The sequence below is a fragment of the Chanos chanos genome, chromosome 5 (genome assembly GCF_902362185.1).
Source record: "Chanos chanos chromosome 5, fChaCha1.1, whole genome shotgun sequence".
NCBI lineage: Eukaryota > Metazoa > Chordata > Actinopteri > Gonorynchiformes > Chanidae > Chanos > Chanos chanos.
In genome coordinates this window covers 44963315-44986847 of record NC_044499.1, presented here as the reverse complement: position 1 = coordinate 44986847, position 23533 = coordinate 44963315, and the positions used below count along the sequence as shown (strand labels likewise).

The window sequence follows — 23533 nt, the reverse complement described above, 5'->3', positions numbered from 1 at the left end:
CAGAGTACTATTTTCAACAGTCTGGTGATAGTAGGAAGGTAGTCTCGTAGTGAGAATGAACATGTCTGGCGGAGGTATAAATCTCCTCGCTGCGGTTTTACACTGTTGTGTGCCTAAGGGAGCGGAGGGATACCAGTTTTACGCTGGCAGTGGTGTGCTTCAGTGTTCAGTTTCACGAAGCAAAAGAGCGACTATTTGCGGGTGGAGGCTGCAAGAAATTTAAATCCCCCGGGTTGCGGTCGACACGCAGAAGACGAAATAACAGTGCTTTTTATTTGTTTCTCTTTGGTTCTCTTACACAGTTTAATGTAGTAAATGTCCGATCGATAGAGCATCGCTGTTGAAGTTTTCGAGGGTTTTTTCACTCCCTTGTGAAAGGCCATGGCGGTGGAAGCGCGGCCGGAGCTGGTTGGGAAGCGGTTCCTGTGTGTAAGCGGAGAGGAGCTGCTTGAGCTCGGGGAGATCGGGCACTGGGCATGGCGAGCCGGGGTCATCCGTGCAGTCAGCCACCGCGACAACGACAATCCAGAGCTGACGGTAGGAAATTGTAATCGTGTTGTCATAGTTCAAATCAACACAGCTCTTGAAACACTATTTCTAATTAAATAATACAGGCGAAAGAGCTTACTATATGTGCTGTTGACGAGCGAGCTAGTTCCTTAGTAAATGGAGACCAGAATTTGAGCTTAATCTGGCGGGGACTAAATTACCTTTAACCCAGCTAAACACTGGAGGAAGCTGGTTTGTAGTATTTTCGCCAGTTTGTAATTTCTGTACGCATTTATCAGTTTCCCGTTTCCCAGCAAACAATTTCTTTATAGCTAACTGTTTTTTTTCGATACATAGCACGAATGATTGAAATTATTTGTATTTTTGTAACGTACATGTTGCCATTTAGATTTTATTTGAGCTGATTCAGTGAATACTGGTGGTCATTTTTTTCCACTGAAAAAAAAACGTCTCGAAAACGCGGTATCGAATGTCAGCTTCGGATTGATAGAGTTTTGAATTTGTACATTTCCAGAGGAGATGGCATTAGTTTATATTGCCTTGCACCTATTTGTAAACAAGTTAGCAAAATGTTACTCCTTAATGTTTATTGGCCAACTGTCCCTTTGCGCCGTGTAATGAATTAATGCAATACTGCTTGCCAGCCTCGTATCTTTTATTCCTTTAATTGATTGTATGTGGTTAAATCTTGATATGCAGTTTAACATACAAATGTATTGATATTAGTTTGCTGGTCTTGTTCAGCTGACACGACACTTTAATTTTTTGTCCGAGCTAAACATTCGAATATATTGTTGGCTGTTCAAGCTATGTTTGACAAAATATTTGTCCCTATTTGCCTATAGATCTATTGACAGTAACAGTAATAATGGTTGCACGAATTTGGAATACGGTAAAGTAATCTTTAATTCATAGTTTCACTCAAAGGCCTAAGTAAACGCAACATTCAATCGGTTCATTGAAGTATTATTTAATTTAATTATTTTGTTGTCATATTCTTTTAAAAGAATCCAGACATCCGTATATGCTTGTAATATTACAGTCCATATTTTTGTTACCATAGTTAAACGTTACATGAGTGTAACGTATTGAAAACATGCAACAGTACTGAACGGTTTTATCCCTTTTCCCACGTTCAGCGTTATACAGATAGGGCGTTTTTATTTCGAACATACAGACTCTTAGTAATGTCACACTGCATGCGACGAAAATTGCTGCTCTCATTTGGACCGTAATGAATGGAGCAGGTCGTGTCATTGTATTTATACAGTCAGTGTACAGTATGGTGGTAGTTTGTTTTCAGGGACGTGGCCTGAGGTCACCAACTGTAGGACTGCTAATCAGCAGAAACTGGGCAGGGAGAATTTTCCACAGTGAATAGCTGGCCTGTTGTTGAGTTTTAAATCTGTAAATGTGCTTAGGCTGTGTTTGCTCCCAAGAATTGAGCTCAGTTAGCTAATCAGAATTAGGCATTCAAAATATAGTTATAAAGGGATATTTACACATTTTGAATGACTTGACAGATAAGAGAAAACTGATGGTGCAACCTTTTGCTGTTGGGACCATTACGTTTCACTCTGCACATTAAAGGCATATAACAGCCGACACATTAAAATATATTCAAATGTGCTGGCGACTAAAATAATTGCTTATGGAACTTTTCTCTGGTTTTCTGCTTTATTTAAATTCTGTTGTGTTTTAGACCAAGACACCTTTAAAAAAATGTTAATAACGTTGACATTAGACAGCATGAATACACGCCACAATGTTTATAAGAATTACAATTAAAACAATAAAAAAATGACAGCAGTAATGCGATTTGGTAGAAATCTCAATTGCAGAGGCAACAACTGGTTGTAAAATGCTGGAAGTGGGTATGTGATTTGTGGCTTAAGAAAACAGTGTGTAACATGAGCCGGTGGTGGTCATTTTCTGCCCTCCCCCACAGCTAAGCAACATAAAGAGGACTATGTTCAAGACTCTTCAGACATTCCCCTCAACTATAGCTGGTTAGATAGAGGTTGATCTTTGTTCACAATAGCTGTATGCAGCCTCCCCCCCCCCCCCCCCCCCCCCCCCCCCCCCCCCCGAGTAAAGAACCGCAATGTTGATATTTGCTTTTCCATAAGGATATTAGTCGCATTTCTTTCACTCGTGGAAGCTACAGTGTGTCTAGCAACAGCAAAGCACTGCAGTCTGGCTCCTCGATTAATTGTTTACAGATTACATCATGCTGTTTAGGCCTCATGTAATCCTGCTCAGTCATAAAACAGAGTGTGCTCTATGTAACAAGAGATATGGCGGTTATCAGTGATGAAAAGTGAGTGTTAACATACTTTCATGTTCAGGAGTTAAGTGGTATACAAATGCCTTGACCTAAATGCAGGGCGGTTTACTATGTTACCCTCGAGCTATAAATGACTATAGTAGTTGCTGGGAGTATTGAAAGACACTCTATAAATGAATACAATGGAAGTTAATGCCACAGATCCGGCATTCAGTCTTAAGGCAATACTATGCATGTTCGCCTCTTCTTCCCCTACTGACCCTTCCAGTTAATTTTGATTGAATTTGGGTGCTCTCCCACATGTGGTCTTGATGGGCCTGACTCCATAATGTTTTGTTGATGTCACCTTTGGACCCTTGACTAATAATATATTCTTGAGTGTCTGTGTGTGCTTGTGTGAGTCTGAGGGAGAGCTAAATAGAGGATGTCCCTTGGCTCTCTTCCTGTCTGGAAACATTAAAGAAAGGGGATCTCTGTAGGAAGTCAGTCAGAAGCATCTTCTGCTCTATCAGCAGCATAGGGTGCGTTGAATAAGCCATTCTTTTGCCAAATGCCAGGCAGTTTGAACAGGTGCAAGGTCAACAGTGCAAGGTTAGAAATATTGCCACAATGACGGAACAGTTTTCTTTTGAATATGTGGCAATAATGCTGTTTTCTTTTAGACCCATTCTGTTGAAAAGTCGTTTTAACTCGTAGCTTCATCACTGACTTTGAAACTGGCTCTTTATGACGGCTTTGCTTCTGCTGTCTGCCGCTGGTGCCTGTCTGCTTCACGTGACGACTATCAAACACAGACACACAGCTTTCACAGATTCTGACATTACTAACCTGAGATGACCCATATTCAGTTCCAGGTTGCCCATGGAAACAGCGGTCCTCATTCATTTAGCATTCAGGCCCAGTCCTTAGCTTGGTTTTATGGTGTGAGAGAATACAAACTTAGTGTTGAGTAATAGCATAGTAATTATTGGTCACGACATATTTACTCAATTATCTGGTTAGCTAAGGAGATGATAAACAAGGCACAGTCGTCTTTTTTGGTTGTACTTGCACTGCTGTAGACTTCATTTTCTATTTATTACACCAGGCCAAAATGCGCCTGTAGCCTGAATTGGTCAAGTGGCAGTTTTTATTCACAGTGCGAGGTCTTGGGTCGATATCTTAAATGAAAGTATATGCGTGTAAATCTCAAATGAATTTAGGGTGTTCACCCAGTAGCTACATCAGAGGTCCCCCGTCTACCTTTGATATTTGCAGAAAATGAAGTGAAATCGCTCATTAGGAGCAGTGACTGACAGCAGAGAGAGTGCTGGGCTTTCACCAATGGTTGGACTGCATCCCATAGCAACAGCAGCTCAGCCATGTGAATGACAGAGCTGCCGAGTTGAACAGCCTGGCACTTAACTCTTCCACTGCCACAGTGGCACGGGGACCAGTCCTGTTGTCTGCACCGTATAGACTATGCTATTTTGACATTATCTTTCATAGTGGGATAGTGATGAGACATAGCAGAATGTGTCTGCTCCAACGATACAGGGTATTCAGGCTATTACACCTGAATCAAATCTGTATTCGAGTAACATTAAAGAAACATTTCAGCGTTTCTGATAGATTAACATCCTGTTTATTTAAGAAACCCTAGTTATATTGTGCGGATATTTTCGCTTGAAGTCAGCTACTTTGAATGTGCTAATTTGTTGAGGTGTGGTAGACTGCTTGGTATTTTATTTACTTTTCTTCATTAACAAATAAAATAAAGCCCAAGTGAGCGATAAAGGCATTTTGATATTTTAGTAGTACATTTTAATCCAATCTGGCGCAGTCTAGGATGCTGCATGACTCTGCAGTGTTAAAGAGCCTATCTTTTCGCAAGCAGCATGAGAACTGTGATGTCAGTACTGTTTCCCAATTAACTTTTGAGGGCCTTTCAACAGTTCCAAGAAAAATTTGATTGTCATTTCACCGTCTTGCATACGATTTATATATTTTTTGATAATTAGAACCCATCAGTTTGTTGCTCGCCGCGGCTCACGAGTCGCGAGTTGTTCTCGCCGTGACAACATTGGTTTGGACGGTTAATTTTGTTATTATCGTCTGTGGCAAAGCCTTTTTTCCTCTGCCTGAGACAGCAAACGGTCAGCTATGAAACACAAACAATGTTAGTTAGCCTCTCTGGAGGTGCAGTGGACATCTGAGACAGTCCAGACCTCCAGCCCTATCTCTTTGTAGTGATCCGGCAGTGCTTTTGTTGAATGTGGCCCTAAGTGAAACCAGATGTCTTTCGTTTAGACTGTACTGTATATTCGTTTTCAGCGCATACTTTCACAAATCAAATAAATGGACTGTTACTCTAAGGGCTCCACTCAAACCGTTTTGGCAGAGATGCGGAAAAAAAAAGCTGCATTTCGAGCTGTTTTCTCTGAGGTGGCAGCGTTGGTATTTGACGAGCCTGCTGGAATGCACCCTTGATTAAATTTGGTTTCAAACAAGTTAACTCTTGTTACCTCATAAAGGTAACAGCAGTGTAAGTGGAGCACAGGAGATTGCTTTGAGCGCAACTGTCTCTTATGCGGACTGGAAAAGTGTTTCAGCTTCCTGTTTTAATAATCGTAATTGTATTGCTCAATTACTGGTGTGGAAACACAACATGCATGGGACAAAAAGAAAAGAAAAAAAAAAGAAAAGAAAAAAAAAAAAGGCTGAAGCTGAAGTAACATCTTTTCGATGTGACGCATCGTGTGAGCTGTCATTGTTCCGCCACGTTTAAGGACATGTACAGCTATCTTAATGTTTGCCATGGTGTCCGGGGAGGATTAGGCAGGACGTGTTACTGAGGCACATCTGGAAAACAAATGAGCGTGAGGGTTGTTTTGTCTTTTGCGTTTTGTTGTCATGGTTGTGCAGCAGTTTTGGCAGGATCTGAGAGACTATTGAGCGCCTGCGTTTATTTAGTTTTGTTGTGCCTGGGGCTAAGAAAGCAACACCCACGAGCGAGAGACGACATTGTGGCAGGCTGACACACCTTGAAAGAGAGGCCCAATGGGAGGTCTGTACGTGCCTGGGAACTGAAGCCAGGGTTTGAGGTATAGGGGCACATGTACCATAGCGCACATATTCCCTCTGCACGTGGAGAAGACATACGGCCTCTGAATGTAGGACAGAGAGAAAACCTGAGCAGAATTTAAGCGCAATCGTTAGGTTGAAAAATTTCAGACGAATGTCAAGGAACGGTGCTTGGATATAGTGCTCGGTGCTTGAAAATTGATATTTTCACCAGGCTGTACAAGAATTTTTTTTTGATATTTTCTAGCTTTCAGATGTAGCCCAATGTTTTTAAATGAACGTTACGGGATACGTTATACAGCCATTTGATTTATCACTGTCCTCAGAAAACTACTCAGTTCAGCTCACTAATGGACTGACATGTGACAAACTAGCTGCTAGAAGCTGTACCTTTTTTATTAAGTCATAAAATTACCACCAATAGCATGTTTAAGCTAACCTATAATGTCTTCCTATAGTTTTCTTTTAGCAATAGCTTAGGATGGCTCCCCTTACGTTGAGCCAAAGGGCTATCCTCGTCTTTGTGTGTCATCTGCTACGCAAAGAATTAATGACCAGTGTGTCCTAAAGTAGATTAGATATTAATTGCATTAACTGATCTCAATTAGGCTGCATTCTGTTCACAAAGGAGACCTTGAACACTGGCAGTTGTCAACAAAAGCGGTTGACATATGTTACAACATTAAGACACAGCATTAAGAGAGCAGTTTTGCTGTAGCTGAGTGCTTTTCACTGAACCATATATCAATGTATATTGTTCACTGGAATTGCCAGACCTCACATTTCTGTCTTTTTTTTTTTTTTGTATGCACTACACTCAAGGTTATCTTGCCTGGGGGACAGTGGGTCTGTAACACGAGTGTCCCTTAAATTTGGGGCAAGGTTCCCTCTGTTGTGTGAAACAGTATTCTTTGTTTGGAACCTCTTGTGGTACGAGGGAGTGTTCTATGGGCTCCATTGATTGGTTCCATACAGTGGAAACTTGACCTTTAGCAGATGTTTGAGGTTCTGCCAAGACGCAGCATGATCTTCAGGCCAGACAGCTTTCTCCTTGTTATGTCGACAGAGGGGCGCATATCTTCGACAGGATGAGAAAAATTACACCATTGACATATTCAAATGAGCAAAGCGGTTGACCATTGCAGAGTTCAGGGGTGAAGATGTGTGTAAGGGAAATATGCATTGTAAGCAGAATACAGCACACCCTTGATATCCCCATATAATGGCACCATAATTTGAAAAAAAAAAAGAAAAAGAAAAAAGATTCAGCAGGGTTTTGCATGATGATCTGCTACAATTTACGCCCGGTAGAAATGTGTTTGGTGAAAAAGTTCTTTCATTAAATGAAATGTCATAGGCTCCCAAGGGGAATGATAGGCCCGGCTCTAGTCTCATAAATGCATGTGTGCTCCATCCATGATTGATGTTATATTGGGGATTAATGTGACATGGCCTGATACCCCTTTTTTCAAGCCGTATTTTGTGTGTAGGATCAAATCTACCCGCAACAAAGCACAGTAAACGAAACCAAAATTGCCCATTGTATCAGCGTATACAAATTCATCATGATCCTGAATGTAAAAATAAACCATAATGATTAGCTGGAGTGTTACGGTGCAGGCCACAGTGTGATTGAAGTAGACTTTTCAGACTGACAGAGATGTTTTCCACCTGTTGAAGCAACAAGGCCCAGCCTCACCTCACGTCTGTACTGATCCTAAACGATGCACCCGGCGTAACGAACCTAAATCTGATTAGACGTAATTAGCGGCGTGTCAACACGGAGGCGACTCGACACAACATGTGTGTAGATTTTCTCGTTACGTTTGTGGCCTCAAATAAATGGACTTTATGCTAAGTTCCCATGTAGTGCGTCAGGGTACAGCTTAGCATGGGATAGTGTTACACCCCTCTGGTGAATTTCACACATTTTAGGCAGATATATCATGAACCCAGGGCTTGTCTTAAGCCAGTAAATGACCCAGGATTAGAAAGCGCTGAAATCCAGACATGCACCTAAGCCATTTTGTTGCATCTTCTCCTCATCCAGTCAAATAAATCTGTACATTTCTATCTTAGTTTGTGTTCATGGTGCTATAGTGCTATACATTTCCTTATAGTTAACTGAGACTAAAATGCTTTGCATTTGGCCAAGCCGTGTTTAGTAACAAATTGGGAAATCAAAGTTATAACGGTCTGTGACTCTGATTGCTTATCTGTTTCTTTATTGTGCATTGTGTCCTACTCATAATGCTTACTCACTGTTACCTTCTACTTTTTTTCTTTTTCTTTTACACTTGCATTGATTGGCTGACATCATTGGATTTGTCACTGACACATTTCACACGCAATATCTGTTTGTTTACACGTCAAGGTCAGGCCAACGTGTGATAATAAAAACATGATGGCGTTACATTACACCACGTGAAACGCAGCATTATGCCAAAGCATGTGTGCAGAGCACAAGACCAAGAAGGCAGTCGAGATGTTGCTCTCTCCCCCCGTTTCATTGAGAGCGACTCAACGCAACGACCCCTACTGAAAAAAGAAAAAAAAAAAAAAAAAATTAAAAATCCAAACTCATTTGCATTCAGCGACAGGCTCTTGTTTGCAGGGGAAAGCAGATAATCAAACAGACTCGGTTATGATATGCCATTTGGAGGCATGACAGCTGATGCAGAGAGTTGGTGTGCACAGGATGTTGTGAATTTTATGTGAATGGAGGTCCCTTAAGGATCGCTTAATGGGATGGGAGCAGACATGGCTGCCCCGTAGAGGGATTTGGGAATGAACAGTGTGTGCTCTGTTTCCCTCAGGCCAGCTTCACTTGCCAGTCTGTTGGACTGTAGGAAAGGGCCAGGCCATTGTGTGTGTGTGTGTGTGTGTGTGTGTGCGCGTGTGTGTGTGTGTGTATTTGAGTGCGTGCCTGCACACGGGGAAATGGTCTGGATGCATTCAGATACCCGCTGCTGGAATTTTCTTTCCTGCAGGTGGTGGTTGGCAGAAGGGCACTTCATGTCAGGCATGAAGGAAAAGAAAGGAATGCTGCAAAAATATGGAATGAAATACGAGTCCCATTGTTCTGCTGGGAATAAGACATGTTCTGTGAAGTAGGGTTTTTTTTTTTTTTTGGTATCTTCCAAAAAGATTGAGGGAAAATGTGAGCATTTCCAGGAAAGCTGTAGAAAAGTCACCATTGGATATGTAATAAAAAGATTTCTCATCCAGTATTTTAGCCATTACAAAACAGCTTTCATCTATTATACTGTGAGTCATTGTCAGTTTATTGGACCCGAGGTGATAACTCTTCATTGTCCAATTTGCTGTCATGGAGGAGCATTTAGCCATTTACATGTTTCAGTTCAATCAAGCTGGGGTGTATGTTTAAGTCTTCTAATGCTAATGCACACACACACACACACACACACACACACACACAAAAACCAACCCTGAAAAGCTTAAATAACAGACAATCTACAATAGTTTCAAACCCCAGGGCAACGTTTATATTTTCCTAGTACATATAAGCTCAGTCACAGGAAGATAAATGAGTCGTGTGCATAACGTTTACTTATTTTGTTTATGTACTCAGTTTAGTACGGTTCAGCTCTGCGTTCAGGGCGATGGTAATAAAGATAAAAATAAACTCGGGCGAACGGGGTTTTTTTGAGTGCTGTGGAACAGCCTCTCCTCACTCAAACATGTTCCCATTAAGATTAAACTGCAAAAAGAAAAGAGCACTTCGTGTCCCCGAGTGGAATCCGCTCAGACGCTTCGGACAGCGCGTTGCGTTGGGGTTCTGAATGTTTAATGTTCTCAAATCCTCGCGGACTTGAAATTTTAGGCCAGCGTCTGAGCGCCTGTCTTCATATTCAAACCTTTAGAGAGAAAAAAAAAAAAAATCAAGATTATTTTCCTTTGCTGACGTGAAGCTGTTGCAAGCTTGGCAAGTTCAGTTATCAAGCAGAAAAATTCTGTAGTCATCCTTTTTTTTTTTTTTTTTTTTTTTTAAACCTGATGTGCTTTCATGGTCTTTTCCTAAATATTATGACCTTTAAAAAAAAAAAAAAAATATATATATATATATATATATATATATATTTATATATATATATATATATATTCCTTTTTCAAGTCACTGTTTGTCTGGACTTTACATTTTTCTGAATGTGAAAATATTTCCCTTTTTTTCTATTACAGTTCCAGCAGCAGTGGGAAGGTGGGTGGGTAGGGGGAGGGGGTTTCTGTAGGCTCAGGCTGACATCCTGCCAGAGTGGCTCATCTGGAACTTTGTTTGCTTTTGCAATACCCAGTCCTCTGTCGGCTGCTCCCCTGGGGGCCTGAAACCGGGGCCTGGTCAGAGTATGTCAGAGTGCGGTTTCATCCAAGCGTGGGCGACACACTGAAAAGGGCCGTTGTGCTACGGCTCCGTCCTGGATTTGCGGCGGATTGTGGAGCCTCGTGCGCTCATTAGCGCTGGCGATCACAGCCCTCGCAGAAAATGGCGGGAGGAGAAGAGAGGGATTCATTTTAAAGTACGGCGACAACGCATGCTACGACGCCGGTCGGTTACCCTCTACGTGTATTACAGCCTCTTTGTAATGCTGGAGGTGTTAGTGCTACGTATGTACGTTTGCGTTTAATGGGAACAGAAGAGAGACACAGTGTGGGTTTTTTTTGGGTTTTTTTTTTGGAGGGGATATGGGGAGTTTCCTGTAGGTGCGTGGGACCGAGCGTAATTTAAGGCCGAGACACGACAAGGTTCACACAGAGAAGCAGGGGCTCTCGGCAAGGCTCAGCTCGGCCATATCTCACACATCCCAGGGGCCCTCAGTTCCTCCCACTCTCTTCCCACCTCTTATTTGGCCCTCCCAGCCCCTGTATGAAAGATGTTTTCCCGTTCCTTCTTTCTGAAATGTGACTCAAGGGTCTTTCTTATTGCCCCCTGCCCCTCCCCCCCTCTCTTTCTCTATCTCTCTCTCCCTCTCCTGTTTTCCCACCTCTGTTTTTTTTTTTTTTTTTTCTTTGGTCAGAGGTCTTCCTGTACAGATGTGGTAGGTAGGTTTTCGTTTTGTTTGTAATCCCGCGCCGTTAAAGTGTGCCCCACTCACTCCACGTTTCCCACATGCCTCTGCACCATTTAACCCCACAATTATCTAGTAGGAATGTTTAAAGCTGCAGTGAAAGATTGACCGGGTGCAGAGCGAACGAGGCAGGCGGAAAGGAGCCTGAAGCTTAGTAGAGAAACGAGGAGTTTGAATGTCATAACTTCACCTGAGCTGAACTTCAGAGACCGAGGTCCCTGTCCTTACCCTTATGTCGTCAGGTTTCCACGCATTTGCAATCCCTCCGTCGGGAGACAAGCGGAAAAAAAGAAACAACAACAAAAAAAAACCCCCGACAGCCTCCCCCCTGACTTTTCTGGAAATGCCTCTCAGCATTGTTAAGTGTGCTTCAGTACCGAGCTTTCTTTTCTCTTTTTCTTTTCTTTTTTCTTTCTTTCTTTCTTTTTTTTTGCCAGGTCTTCACAGAATGTGACACACTGCTAAAGGAATGCCAGTTCTTTTTTTCTTTTTTTTTTTCCGAGGTCTGTTCACTTTTACTGCACTTTGTTGGAAAAGCCAGTCGTGGTGAACCAGAGCATGCCTAGAAGGGACATTAACAAAGAAAACAGACATAATAATATCATGTAGGAACTGGAGTGACGGCACCTATCTAAGGTAGTATTAGTAACATATTAGTGCGCCAGCATCCAAAATTGAAGCTTTGAACTCTGTACATCTGAATGAAAGGGGTTTAACCACCAGAGACTTTGAACATGTACGGCCTGCATCAGCAGAAATGTGCAAAATCAGCCCTCACACGGCACCAAACGCTGCTAGCAGTATATTTTTACGTTCCAGCTGAGAGCAAGTTATATTGTTGACTACACCCAAATGTATTGTTTTTGTAGATTGTATTATCGTAGTGCTTAAATGATGCATTAAACCATATATGTATCAATTGCCCACAAGCCAAAGTATTATCATATTAAAATGCTTGATTCGAATTTAGGAGTGATTTTACCGTAAACATAGGTGTTTATTCTTGTGAAAACACTCTAACAGTTTGTCATAGCAATCATTGTATCTTGTTATGGAAACCAACACAGATGGAAGGTGGGGCCTTTTTTTATTTTGGAGATGGAATCTTGTCATGTCACTTGATTGGATTTTGTTTATTTCAGAAAAGTGGAAATGAAGTTTCCATTCCCCTTGCTTAGTTGTTTGTGTTTGGTGCAGCTTGGCCCGAGGCCCGCGGCTAGATGTCTGTGTTTCATTAAGAAACTGAAATATCCTGCTGCGTTCCATTCTTGGCTCCGAAACGTATATATTTTAGAAATTTTGAAATGACTTGGCTCACGTTTGCCTGTTTATTGAGTAACACGTCTGCGAGCAATTGACAAGGATTTTAGTGACTGCTCTAAATGAAAACCAGTTATCTGTAATCTAGCTCTGTGAGGGGGTTCACAGACTTTTCTCCTGACATAGCAAAAAAAAAAAAAAAAAAAAATCTGTGTTTGCTCTTAGATTGTGTGTGCTACTGCTCAAACGATGTTTATGTTTACACACTGCTAACATTACGTATCCCAGAATACACTCCTCCTCCTCATGCACACCACTGCACAAGTATCCTTTTTGGGAATTGTTTATTGCCTTAGCACGACTAGCATGCGTGAATTTGAATTGAATTTGACTCCTCATAAACTGTCAGTTACTTTTGATGTTGAACAACTCTTTTGAATTTTTTTTTCTTATAACTCATTTACCTTCTTTATGGAGGTCTATTGAGTTAGCCTTGCTGGAATCTATTCCGCCAGAAAGAGTGCCTTAAGACCATTTGCCTCTAAGAGGCTTGAATGAACAGTTGTTGTAAACAGCCTTGATATATTTAGGCCTACAGTTATATATGATAGCACACAGACTAAAAAGATAAAAAAAAAAAAAAGAAGGAGCTGATTGGGGGCGAGCCAACAACACATGTCCAAACCTCGGTTATCAAACATTAATCTGCGTGTGTGCGAATATAGGCCGCAGCCGACAGCAGCTTGCGTGGAGTAATCTCAGTAAAGTTGAATGGCCCGTAATCAGGCCTCAGAAACACGGGCTTTGTTCTTAACAGCTGAATTTCATTTCGATTTATTTACTCAAATAGTCCCTAAGAATGCGATTGAGCTGTTGAGTAACGCAGTGGCCCGTCCGCAGGAAATGCGGACAGCGCCAATAATGATTGTGAAAAATGGAGAGCTTTTTTTTTTTTTTTTCCATGATGTCAGGCTCTGGCCCTGAGGTGAACTGGACAACCGTGTGTGTGTGTGTGTGTGTGTGTGTGTGTGTGTGTGTGTGCGCGCGCGTCCACGCACACCGTCTCCGAAATCAAATTTCCTGCTTCAGGATTCACCTGAACAAGACAAAAGCACATGAACATGTCAGAGAGGTGCTGATATATCTATATAGCCACCAGTTTTGTCTTGGTTACAGCACAGCTGTCTTCTACAATGACAGTAACAGTCATGTTAGAGTATCTCTGTGTCTTTCCATGGGAAAGACAGAGAGAGAGAGAGTGAGAGAGAGATTGGTGGAGTTAAAGGGGAGATTTATACGATAGTGGGGCAGGAATTCGCATTTCTCCACACAGCTGAAAGACATTAAGTCCGCACAAAACCTGAGCCTTGTTTCAGTGGAAAGGAAACAGCCATGCACGGTTCTCCCTCCCCAGCCTCAGCTAAAGGTCACTGAATGTCACGTCATGTGCTCCTGAATACACAACACCAATGTGTTCGAAATTTTAGCCATAAGCAACAGACGTTACTGAGCGCACACAGAGTCCTCGGTAGTCATGGCTCTCATGCCGTCATTATTATTAATATTCAGTGAAAGAAAATCTCTTCATATGATTTTTTTTTTTTTTTTCTGCTTAGCTGGTTTCTTGTGAAAGGCAAGGACACGACCTGCTGTTACTCGTGTCAGCCTATATGTTTGTTTCATATGCTGAAACTCGTTTGAGTTATTGCTTTTAAACAACAAAGGCGGCGTGGCTTTTCTCGCGTAAAGCTTCCGGCCCGGGTCGGAAGGTATTTTGGTCGTAAATACCGAGGCGGCCAGAAGAGCGTACATCTCATTGTTCACCTTGCGTTAAATGTTAATGTTGTGTTTACAGTAGATCTGGCAGCCGTTTGCTGTGGGCGGACTGGCCGGAACGCTGCGGGGCCAGGTTCGGCCCTGCCAGGCTGACCGGACCGCAGCCCACCCGGACCGCCTCCTCTCTCAGCCCAGGGTTGTGTTGGGTAATTGAGTCTGTGGGAGGTGATTAAACGTCTGGCCTGAAATGACTGTGGAGGAGGAGAGTGGAGAATGAATTTAAGTCAGCATGCTGGGCCTTTTTACAAGGTTCAGAAAGGCTCATTTCTGTATGGATTTGTTGCATTGTCCTTTGCACTAAGGTCGGGATTGCTGCCCAACGCGTGATTACCGTGCATTTCGTACTGTGAGAATAAGTTAATACAGGACTCCAGAGGGGAACGTGTTCTGGATGTGGACTGGTGGTACAATCGGGTCTGGTCTCGTTTCATCATCATCATCATCATCATTAATGGTTAGGGTAATGAGAGAAAGTGTCTCCTGCATATTTTTTTTTTCGTATGTGTTGCCGTGTCCTTGCACTGAGAGAGTGAGAGTGAAAAGGACTGTATTCGTTATGCTAGGAAAGGAGTTGAGTAATTTCTATTGTGTGTGTTCATCCATCTTTCCGTTTATGTAGAGAGAGAGAGAGAGAGAGAGAAAGAGAAAGAGAAAGCGATTTAACAGTGTAATATTTAAGTCTTGTGCGGAGTGTGCACATGCGGCATTAATGTATGGTTAAACGGTTGTGCTATTTAGGTTCTGCTACTGGACAGATGGCTGACACAAGGCCGTCATTCTTGTTTTTCATTTCCACAAAATGACAGGATTTAATATGTTGCAATACAGTAATGACATATGACAAAGCAAGAGAAAACATAATAATAATGGTCACTTGTTTTTATTTGGTCATTCTAATGGTAATTTTTTGTTTTTTTCCTCAATCACTCGCATGTGGTCGAGCATGAGCTCAAACGAGCGTGCTTAGATAACTGTTTGAATAGCCAATTACACAGGAATGCTGTTGACCTGCTTTTCCTTGTGTCAAATAAGGCCTCTGTGCATATTGTCTTCCACAGACAGGGCAATCGCTCTCAAACTTTGTTTATGTACGTTGTAGAATTTTAGCTATTCATATTTTGTTTTTGACTAAAGATTATATCTGTAAATCATTTTTTGCAAAGCAGACAAATACCTTTGAAAAAGCTTAGCGCTGTATGAAGCTTCATGCTTGAGCAGTGAGGCAGTAACTGAATATGCCATACTGAGAGTACTGGTGCTGTCTAGACCTGCTCAGTATGCAAAACCAAGTCATTCTTCAGCTCATTTTAAAGAAAGAACCAGAACAGTGCAGCCGTACACCCTGAGTTTATTCGTCCTTTAACTGGCTATTTGGTTTGAATTTAGTTCCAGTGAGAGAATGTTATTTGTTATCTCAACAGCATTGTTAACCTCAAAGCAAACATTAGTTCCTCTAGATCAGTTCGCCTCGAATGCCAGTGGTTCTCTTGAAATATCGAAACGGTACTTAATCAGGTAATCCGAAGCTGGAAAGTTCTTTTTTTTTTTTTTTTAGTTTGGTGGAAGCCCGTGATGTCAGGTTGACATTACTTCACCCCAGCGTTTTTTTGCCTACTTAAATAAACATTTTTCATTGCCACCCACTGCCTCTGAAGCATTCTCTACCACTTCACTGGACATAGCTTCTTGAGCACTCTTGAATGGGCTTAATCATTGCCTGCGCCCCCCCCCCCCCCCCCCCAATGCATAACACGGGCGACTTAACCGGCTGATCACGGCTACCATTTTCTGGTGGAAGCATGCTCCAGTCAGCTGTACTGCAATTTGACCTTGTCTCACATAGCACTTTGAATTATTGATCACTGGCTACAAGATGAGGTGGGAGAGGATACCTTTACACCCGTTGCTTTGCGGAGACTCAACGTAGCTGCTACACAAAGTAACATCTGCTGCTCTGATGGTACTAAAGCAGATGTAGTATGGATGGAGTTTTATGACCTTGTATTTAACCAAACATTTCTCCTTCTGCTCTGGCATCCTTACCTTTTATATATGGCACACTCCAGTCTATCAGCAGATGTTCAAACAAAGACCAGGAGGGCGTTAAAAGATGATGAAAGAACCGCCCTTCCCGCGCGCGGAACTCAAATGCAATTATTCTCCGCGTCTTTGAAACCATGCGTCTTTTCATATGACATGGAAAACATATTCATGCTCCTCTCTTTATTTATACTGTTCTTTTTCCTTGTCCTCCTCTTTCTTTCTTTCTTTCTTTCTTTGTTTTTTTTTTCCTTCTTCTTCTTCTTCTTCTTCTTCTCCTTTTTGAACAGTTGAAGTTGTGCAATGTTTAAAAGCCTTGGGAGACATTTGGCAAAGAAAGAAGAGTTAAGTACTTCTTAGAGCCTGAGGGGCTGCGTTATTGTACAGAGATGGTGCAACAGTAACAGAGCCAGGTGTGAGGAGGGCCTTGTTTGGGTTCCCAGCTGCTGAATAAACAAAGGCCATTTTTTACCATTCTAGTTAATAAACTACACGCACAGAAAAAAAAAGCTATCTAATCCCACATTGGTATCAAACCTTCCATTAACATGGTTATGGGTATAGGCACGCAAGCTGTTTAGGGCCTTTTTTTAACCGTGTTTATGTAATTGTGTATTTAGCCACGAGTTTCCTTTTATTGTGCGTGTTACGCCTTTCTACTTGTCGCGGATTCCTAAGTACAGATTAAGTCTTAAAGTGATTGAAATGAAGGGTTTTTTTTTTTTTCCTGTTGCAGTCAGAACCATGTCTTGATAATATAAGCCTTTTGCGCTAATGCTATTCACGCGAACGCTTCTTTGGCTATTATTCTGGCTCTCTGCAAAATGAAGGGTTATGTGGAATAAATCATCCTAATTAGGTCGACTGATGTGTTTTGTTGGTCATAGGGACTGTGTGAGATGATCAGGCAGGGCTTTCCAGCGCTGAGCCAGCTCACTTCAGGCCCACATATGAGCTGAGAACTTGTGGGGGGGGGGGAGATTGCACTGGGCAAAAGCTTGCAGGTCCTCTTCCATGGGCAGTGGAAAATAGGATGGCGTCTAAAAACAACCGTAGCCTTTCCACACACCACTTATTTCGGGTTGTGCTTTGGCAATATTAAAGTGTTTTGGCCACTGTACAACCGAAGGCCAACGTCCTCGTACGCGGGTTCACCCGACCGTCACAGTACGTCACGGCAGAAAGTCTGAAAAGTAAAAACCGGTGTAGATACAGGAAGCATACCTCTATACATTCCAAGCCATGTGTGAAGTCAGCACCCGCCCTTTTGCATAGCAGTCGCACATGTTGTCACACTGGCCCATCAGGCTTTGGAAACTGAAGCCGCTCAGATTTATTTGAAGTAATACTGTCTATTTTTACTGTCGAGTCTTCTGCTGCTGCCAAAATAGTACTACCCCCTCGTCTGCCCAGCTTCCTTTGCTGTCATGTAACCTGATGCTAATGGGTACTAGGGTAACTAAAGTGCTGAACTGAGGAATCAGCTGCCATTCGGTGGCTGTGTGGGGGAGGCAGGATGGGGATTCTCAATTCAATTTGATGGGTTGCTGGCTGAGCGTCAGGCCATAGGTAATAAGTTTGGAGAGGATAGAAGACTGGGTGGTTCTATTATTAATGAACGTGTTCATCTAAGGAGAAACATAGCGGAACAAGCTCCTTTGCTTGGGACGTTTTTTTTTTTTTCTTTATACACATGCAAACAGCACATCGCTCTAAACGTTAGCCCACGAGCACCGTAGCAGCATAACCGTTTGTTTTCCTCACCGTTCGTCCCGAATATGGAAAGCGAGGAAGGGTTTTTTTTTTCTCTCCCTGAACCACTGCAACACAACCCTTGATTAGTGCCCTCTCTCGTGCTATTGTAACTGAACTCCTTCTCATTGCGGCGACTCAAGCCCTCACAGGAGTGTAGCAAACACGACCTGCACGGCAACCTCGGAAACTGGTTGTACTCACAAGACAAGGCTGTTTGAGTTAAGGTTTCATGGCTGAAACACTGGAATCTGTTTTCCCAGGCTGCTGTGGCAAGGAGGAGGAGGAGCAGAGAGAGAGAGAGAGAGAGAGAGAGAGAGCGAGAGCGAGTGAGTGAGTGTTTGTGGTTGCTGGAAGGCGGCACCGCTTTGACACGAGGTGTTTCTTTCATGTGAATGGACGGGCACAGCTAGACTGTCGGAGCGGTGGCCAGGGGGTTGGGTGGGGAAAGGCGGCCACTCCCTCCACTTGTAGCAGCCTGTTCCATAATGAAGCACTCCTGTCAGGGAGATCATCTGTCTTCAGGCCGGCTTGAAAGCCAAACATTGGAAGGCGCCTGAAAAATGTGCCCGTGTGCTTAAAGCAACACTATCCTAATACAGTCCCAGCAAAGCATGTGTGTTATGTGAAACAGAGCCCTTCTTTGTTCCAACTGTGTGTGGAAACCCCCCCCCGCCCCCCCCCACTTGCTTGCACAAATCATTTGAGCTGAATTTTAAAACTCAGTAGTTGTACTGGTTGATAATGATTATTATGCAGTTTTCTTTTTCATTTGTATAGGTTTACATTTATCTTCTCTACATTATTTACCCGGGGTCACGTTGCGAAAAGAGCATGGGTTTTCCTTGAGTGTTGCCTGTTTCCAGGTCTTTTTTTTATGCTGGTCCGTGAGCTTTTGTTCCTGTTCCAGCTGCGGTTAGCTTTTCTAGAAGCTTCTCTGAGCTGGTGCAAGGGCATTCTTTCTCAGGGATGTAGAGGAGCCTAATCCTCGCCCCGTTCCACTCCGCTCCGTGTCACGCATGATCGAGCAGGCTTGGCCAGAGAGCGAGCTGTATGGGAGACGTCTTAGAGCGGCAGAGAGAGAGAGAGAGAGAGAGTGAGTGAGAGTGGGAGAGGGATGACCTGTCGTAAATTCCGTGGGCTTTCCGCGATGGAAGGGTCAAGGTCAGCTTGGAAGGCAATAGCGGCCTCGTTTAAGTAGAGAGCGGAGTGAATGCTGTACACAGCGGAGACCCGAGAGTGCCAAGTCGTCCTATGATTAATAACTTGTCTGAGAGAATCTTAAATCATGATTCACTCCACTTAGCCCAACCCACCTGCAGAGAGACACAGAGAGAAAGAGAGAGAGAAGCAGGGAGAGCGTTAGTTTGTTCTGGCTCCCAACCTCCTCTTTCTCTGTGTTCTCTTACTTCGTATCCTTTCTGTTTTTTTTTTTTTTTTTCCCTCTCTCTTCACCTCGTCTTACCTTTCGTTGTAAAGGATTTTGTTTTTCTGTATTTTTTTTTTTTTTTTTTTGCTTTTGCTTGAAACGTCCTTAAACGATGTGTGAGGAGCGTACACATAAGGAATGAATATGAGAGTAAGAGGTGTGGTGAGGCCTCAGATCTTCAGGGTATCATTCACCGAGAGGCAGATGTGTTAACACTCACATAATACAAATCAAGTCTGTTTTGTAAACAAAACTGTCACATTCGGCACTGGCTGTGCTTTTAGACTCTTTCTGTGCCTGTTATTTTTTTTTCCCCCCTCCCATTTGGCAAGTGACCTTGAGCTTCAAGTTCATCGCGGTTCACTTAACTGGTCTCAGCAATGTGAAAACTGGTATTCAGAAATGAAAAAAGAAAAAAAAAATCTTTGGCGCGAACATTTTTGCCAAAACAGGTATCCAACAGAATTCAATGCACTGGCAAGTTTTAATAAAAACGACTGCTTTGTTTCCGTAATTGTCGTTGCTTTTAAACGCTGACGTGATGTTCCATGGTAAGCACGCTGATGTCTCTTCTAAACGGCGCTTTTGGTTAGTGCTGATCTCCATAAGATAAGAACCTGTTACGCAACAGACGCAGTCGACGAGTTAGAATAATGTTTCAGTTAACGGAGTGCTGAACATCACTTCCCAAAAACACAAGGCAACATTTGCCATACTCCTCTCTCCTCTATGCTTCTATCGAAAAAGAACATTGTTTTCTTATTTTCATTTCGCTGACTTCGGAATCAGACAGCAGCATCTATCACTGGCTCTTTCTTCCAGCCCAGTTTATGGTAGTCAGTCGAGGCCTTTTGAATGCTCAGCTGCCAGTTTATGGAGGAAAAAGTCTGTTAGACTTAACTTGGCTGCCAACGGAGAGCAGTGCGGATAATGGGAGTTCGCCGTCAGTGAGTGGAAAGCAAAGGCAGTGGCTAAACCGTGTGTTTGAGAGTCAAGTCCCGACATCGTCTCGTTAAATCATGATTAGTAAATGATGGTGATCAAGATAGGGGGGGAGGGGGGGGTGGGCGCTCGCTACGATAACAGTGGTTATTTCCCTTTCCGCAAGTAAGTTGTTTACAACAGTCGCCACAGTTCTACCATAGTACACCTCTGTGTTTGTTCACTTTAGTGTGAATTTCTCTCTCTCTCTCTCTCTCTCGTTCTACTCTCTCTCTGACCTCGGCTCTTTCTCCAGCGCCCTTCTGGACACAGGCAGCCAGTGTGTGGAAGGCCCCATGAATTATGTAGGGCCGTGCAGCTGGGCCTCACTAGAGAGATGAGCTCGCCCGACCGAGCGCCAGTAAATTATTTGTATGTTGCCCCCTTGCCAAGATGACTTCCTCATTCGCATGAGCCACGCTGTAAAAGCCGAAACCCTGGAAAGGTCATGTTAGTTTCCACAGTTTTTCTATCAGTTTGAATTGAATTTAAACAAGTATTTTAAAAAAAATCTCAATTTTTTTAAACAAGACTTCCACAAGCGCCAGTTAAAATCAACGTAGAGAGAAACACTTTACATTTTAAAGTGGTACACACTCAGAAATTGGACACGTGGTGAGGAGGATCATTTCTCCGGCGATGTTTGCAAACCTTTTAATACACGGCCCCGCTACTTCCGTTCGGTATTTTTAAAAAAAAAAACAAACGTCTGGGTTGTTGCGTTCATTATCAAACAATGTATTCATGTGTTTTATGTGTCAAACTGTGATGAAAGCTAAACAAGTCCAACTTGAATGAGGTGAACTTGTGTGGCCAGTTAGTTTACACTGCATTCTTATCTGCCAAGCAAAATAATGGCCACCTTCCTGTGTAGCCCACGCCACTAACAAACTGGCTTTGATCGTGAGGATGTAGGGCACACACTATTTGAAGCTTATAACCTTTTTGAAAAGGTTACATTTACGCTGAAAAATAGTCTCAGCTCAACGTGCCAATAACAAAACAAATGAGGCGGGAAAAAAAAACGGGAGGGTATTTTCCCATGTCGCCATTGCCCTAGATTTCTCCTGCCGATTGTCTAGATACGCTCTGAACTATTTTTAGAACACTTTGTTCGTGGAATTAAAAAAAAAAAAAAAAGAATTAAAACAAACAGAGAGCTTCTTTGTCTACCAGGTTTGTTGAAAATAAGTAAATAAGTAATGGGCTATTCAAACTTACCGTCACATAAACTCATAGCGTTTTTGCATGAAAGAGTTCATTTTTGCATGAAGCAGTTTTCAGTTTTTTTTTTTGTTAAATTCAGAAAACACGAGTGAGGATGTGCAAGCAAGGGGGGGGGGTGAGGGAAATGTAAACGGTAAGAGAACCAAAAATCTCATAAACTTGATGATTAAAAAAAAGCAAAAGACGGTATGTTTGAGTGACGGGATTAGAAGAGAAAGCTCACAGTCGCTCTGAAGCTGAACTGGATATAGCTGCAGAACCAGTGGTTATTTTTGGAGAGGCTGTGCTGCCCCTGGGAGTAACACATCCAGCGTGTCTGCCATTGGTGGAGAGGGAAAGAGAGAGAGAGGGGGAAAGAGAGAGAGAGAGAGACATGAAGGGAGCTAAGACATGCACTGTGACAGTGGCTGCTCTGTTGTGTGTCAGTGCTCACACGCAAAACAAGGCCAAAACAATAAGATTCTCTCTCTCAGCGTCCGTGAAACATACTACAAAATATTTTAGTTTATGTGTGCTCATAGATAAGGTATATAACAATTCTAAACTTCCTATCTTTCTACCTGTTTCATTTTCTCATTTTTGTCTTAGTCTGTCTCTGTGTCTCTCTGTGTCTCTACCCCCCCCCCTTCCCCCCATCTCAGAGAACGTTCTGAAATGGCTTGACAAGTCTGACCTTGCTTGGAAGTAAGATGGCTCTTGAAGCTGTCGCTCGCTATTACTTCAGCTCATGCAACCTCATTCTGGACGTTTCATTTCATCAAAAAAAAAAAAAAGGCTTTTAATGTCACCAAGCATTCTCCCTCTCATTTTCGCCGTCTCTTTCTTTCACAGTTTTCCCCCCTCCCCCCCCTAGCAAAAGCACATCTGCAAATACGCACCCTTGGACATTAGCACCTCCTTTGCTCCAGAAGACCACGTTGACTGCTAGACACTTGCACGTCGGCGAGTTTGAGCGACTTCATTGCGTTGAGGGGCTGTGTGGACAGACGTCCGTTTCCATGTCCTTTGTTTTGCGCGTCGTAAAGGCGACGCAGCGTCAGGATGTTGGCTGCCGTTTTGTCTTTGAGGACTTCCGTACGGCTGCAGTCATACTATTGATCATTGCTCTCTTCTTTTTTTCTTTTTCTTATTTCAATGACTAGTTTTCTGCTTTATCTTAAGCAGCCCCAACCCCCCCCCCCCCCATTAAAAGAAAGTCAAACACACCAGTCTTAAACAATACCATTATTACAGTCTTAATGTCTCACCCAGGGTGTCCAAAGCCAAACAACATTTCTCTCGAGATGTGTGAGGCATATTAGAGAGTTATATAAACACATATTTTCTTAATGGAATGCTCGTAGCGGTCTGCGTCCCAAGGCGGACGTTTTTTCATCGTCGCGCTCAGTGCAAGCTTTTAAATTTGATCAACAATCTGCAGTTGCAACAGATGTTTTATAAAAATTGCTAAAATCCGTTCCTAAAATGGAAACAAGATTCTTCATAGACGGTCGTTAATACTGTATCGCGTAAAAAAAAAGTATCACGAGAAAGCTCTCAGGCATTTCGACAGCAAAATCCAAAATATTTACGCAGTGTTACCAGTGGTTAAGTCAGTGACTTGGTTTTCTGGTTACCCTCCCTGTATTCCGTGCCCTTTGTCAGTTTAATTCGCTGAGGTGCTCTCCATTCCATGGCACAGATGACACTGGAGTCCGGTGTTTGTTTTAACGTGCTGGCTCACTCAACATGCTCAGATTACAGCAGGGCTGAGGTGTCAGAATTATCAGCACTCTGCTGTGTAATCAGAGTGTTTTCTTGTCTCTCTCTCTCTCTCTCTCTCTCTCTCATTCTCTCTCTCTCTCTCTCTCTCTCTGTGACCCGTTAGACAGATGTAGTTGATATGTTTCGTACAGGACTCTACAATGTCGAGCCATAGGGAACCAGATCTCTAAACCGTAAATCCACAGCCACAAAATCAGAATCTCCTTCCCACAATAAGGAGTTTCTTCACCACTGCACAGGAAATGGGCACAGACGATGGATGTGCTCAGAGCACTCTTAAGCAAGCAAAAATGAGGAAAA

General features: G+C 42.8%; 1 protein-coding gene across 4 annotated transcripts in view; it reads left to right on the top strand.

Moving 5' to 3' along the window:
- The first annotated feature begins 303 nt into the window (after positions 1–303).
- The window catches only part of jmjd1cb (jumonji domain containing 1Cb), a 94733-nt gene continuing 71503 nt past the window's right edge, over positions 304–23533 (top strand). For all 4 annotated transcript variants that reach the window (XM_030776042.1, XM_030776041.1, XM_030776040.1 and 1 more), the window contains exon 1: positions 304–537. In XM_030776042.1, the coding sequence (XP_030631902.1) occupies positions 382–537 (156 nt within the window). In that variant the 5' untranslated portion in view covers positions 304–381. The remainder of the gene's footprint in view (positions 538–23533) is intronic.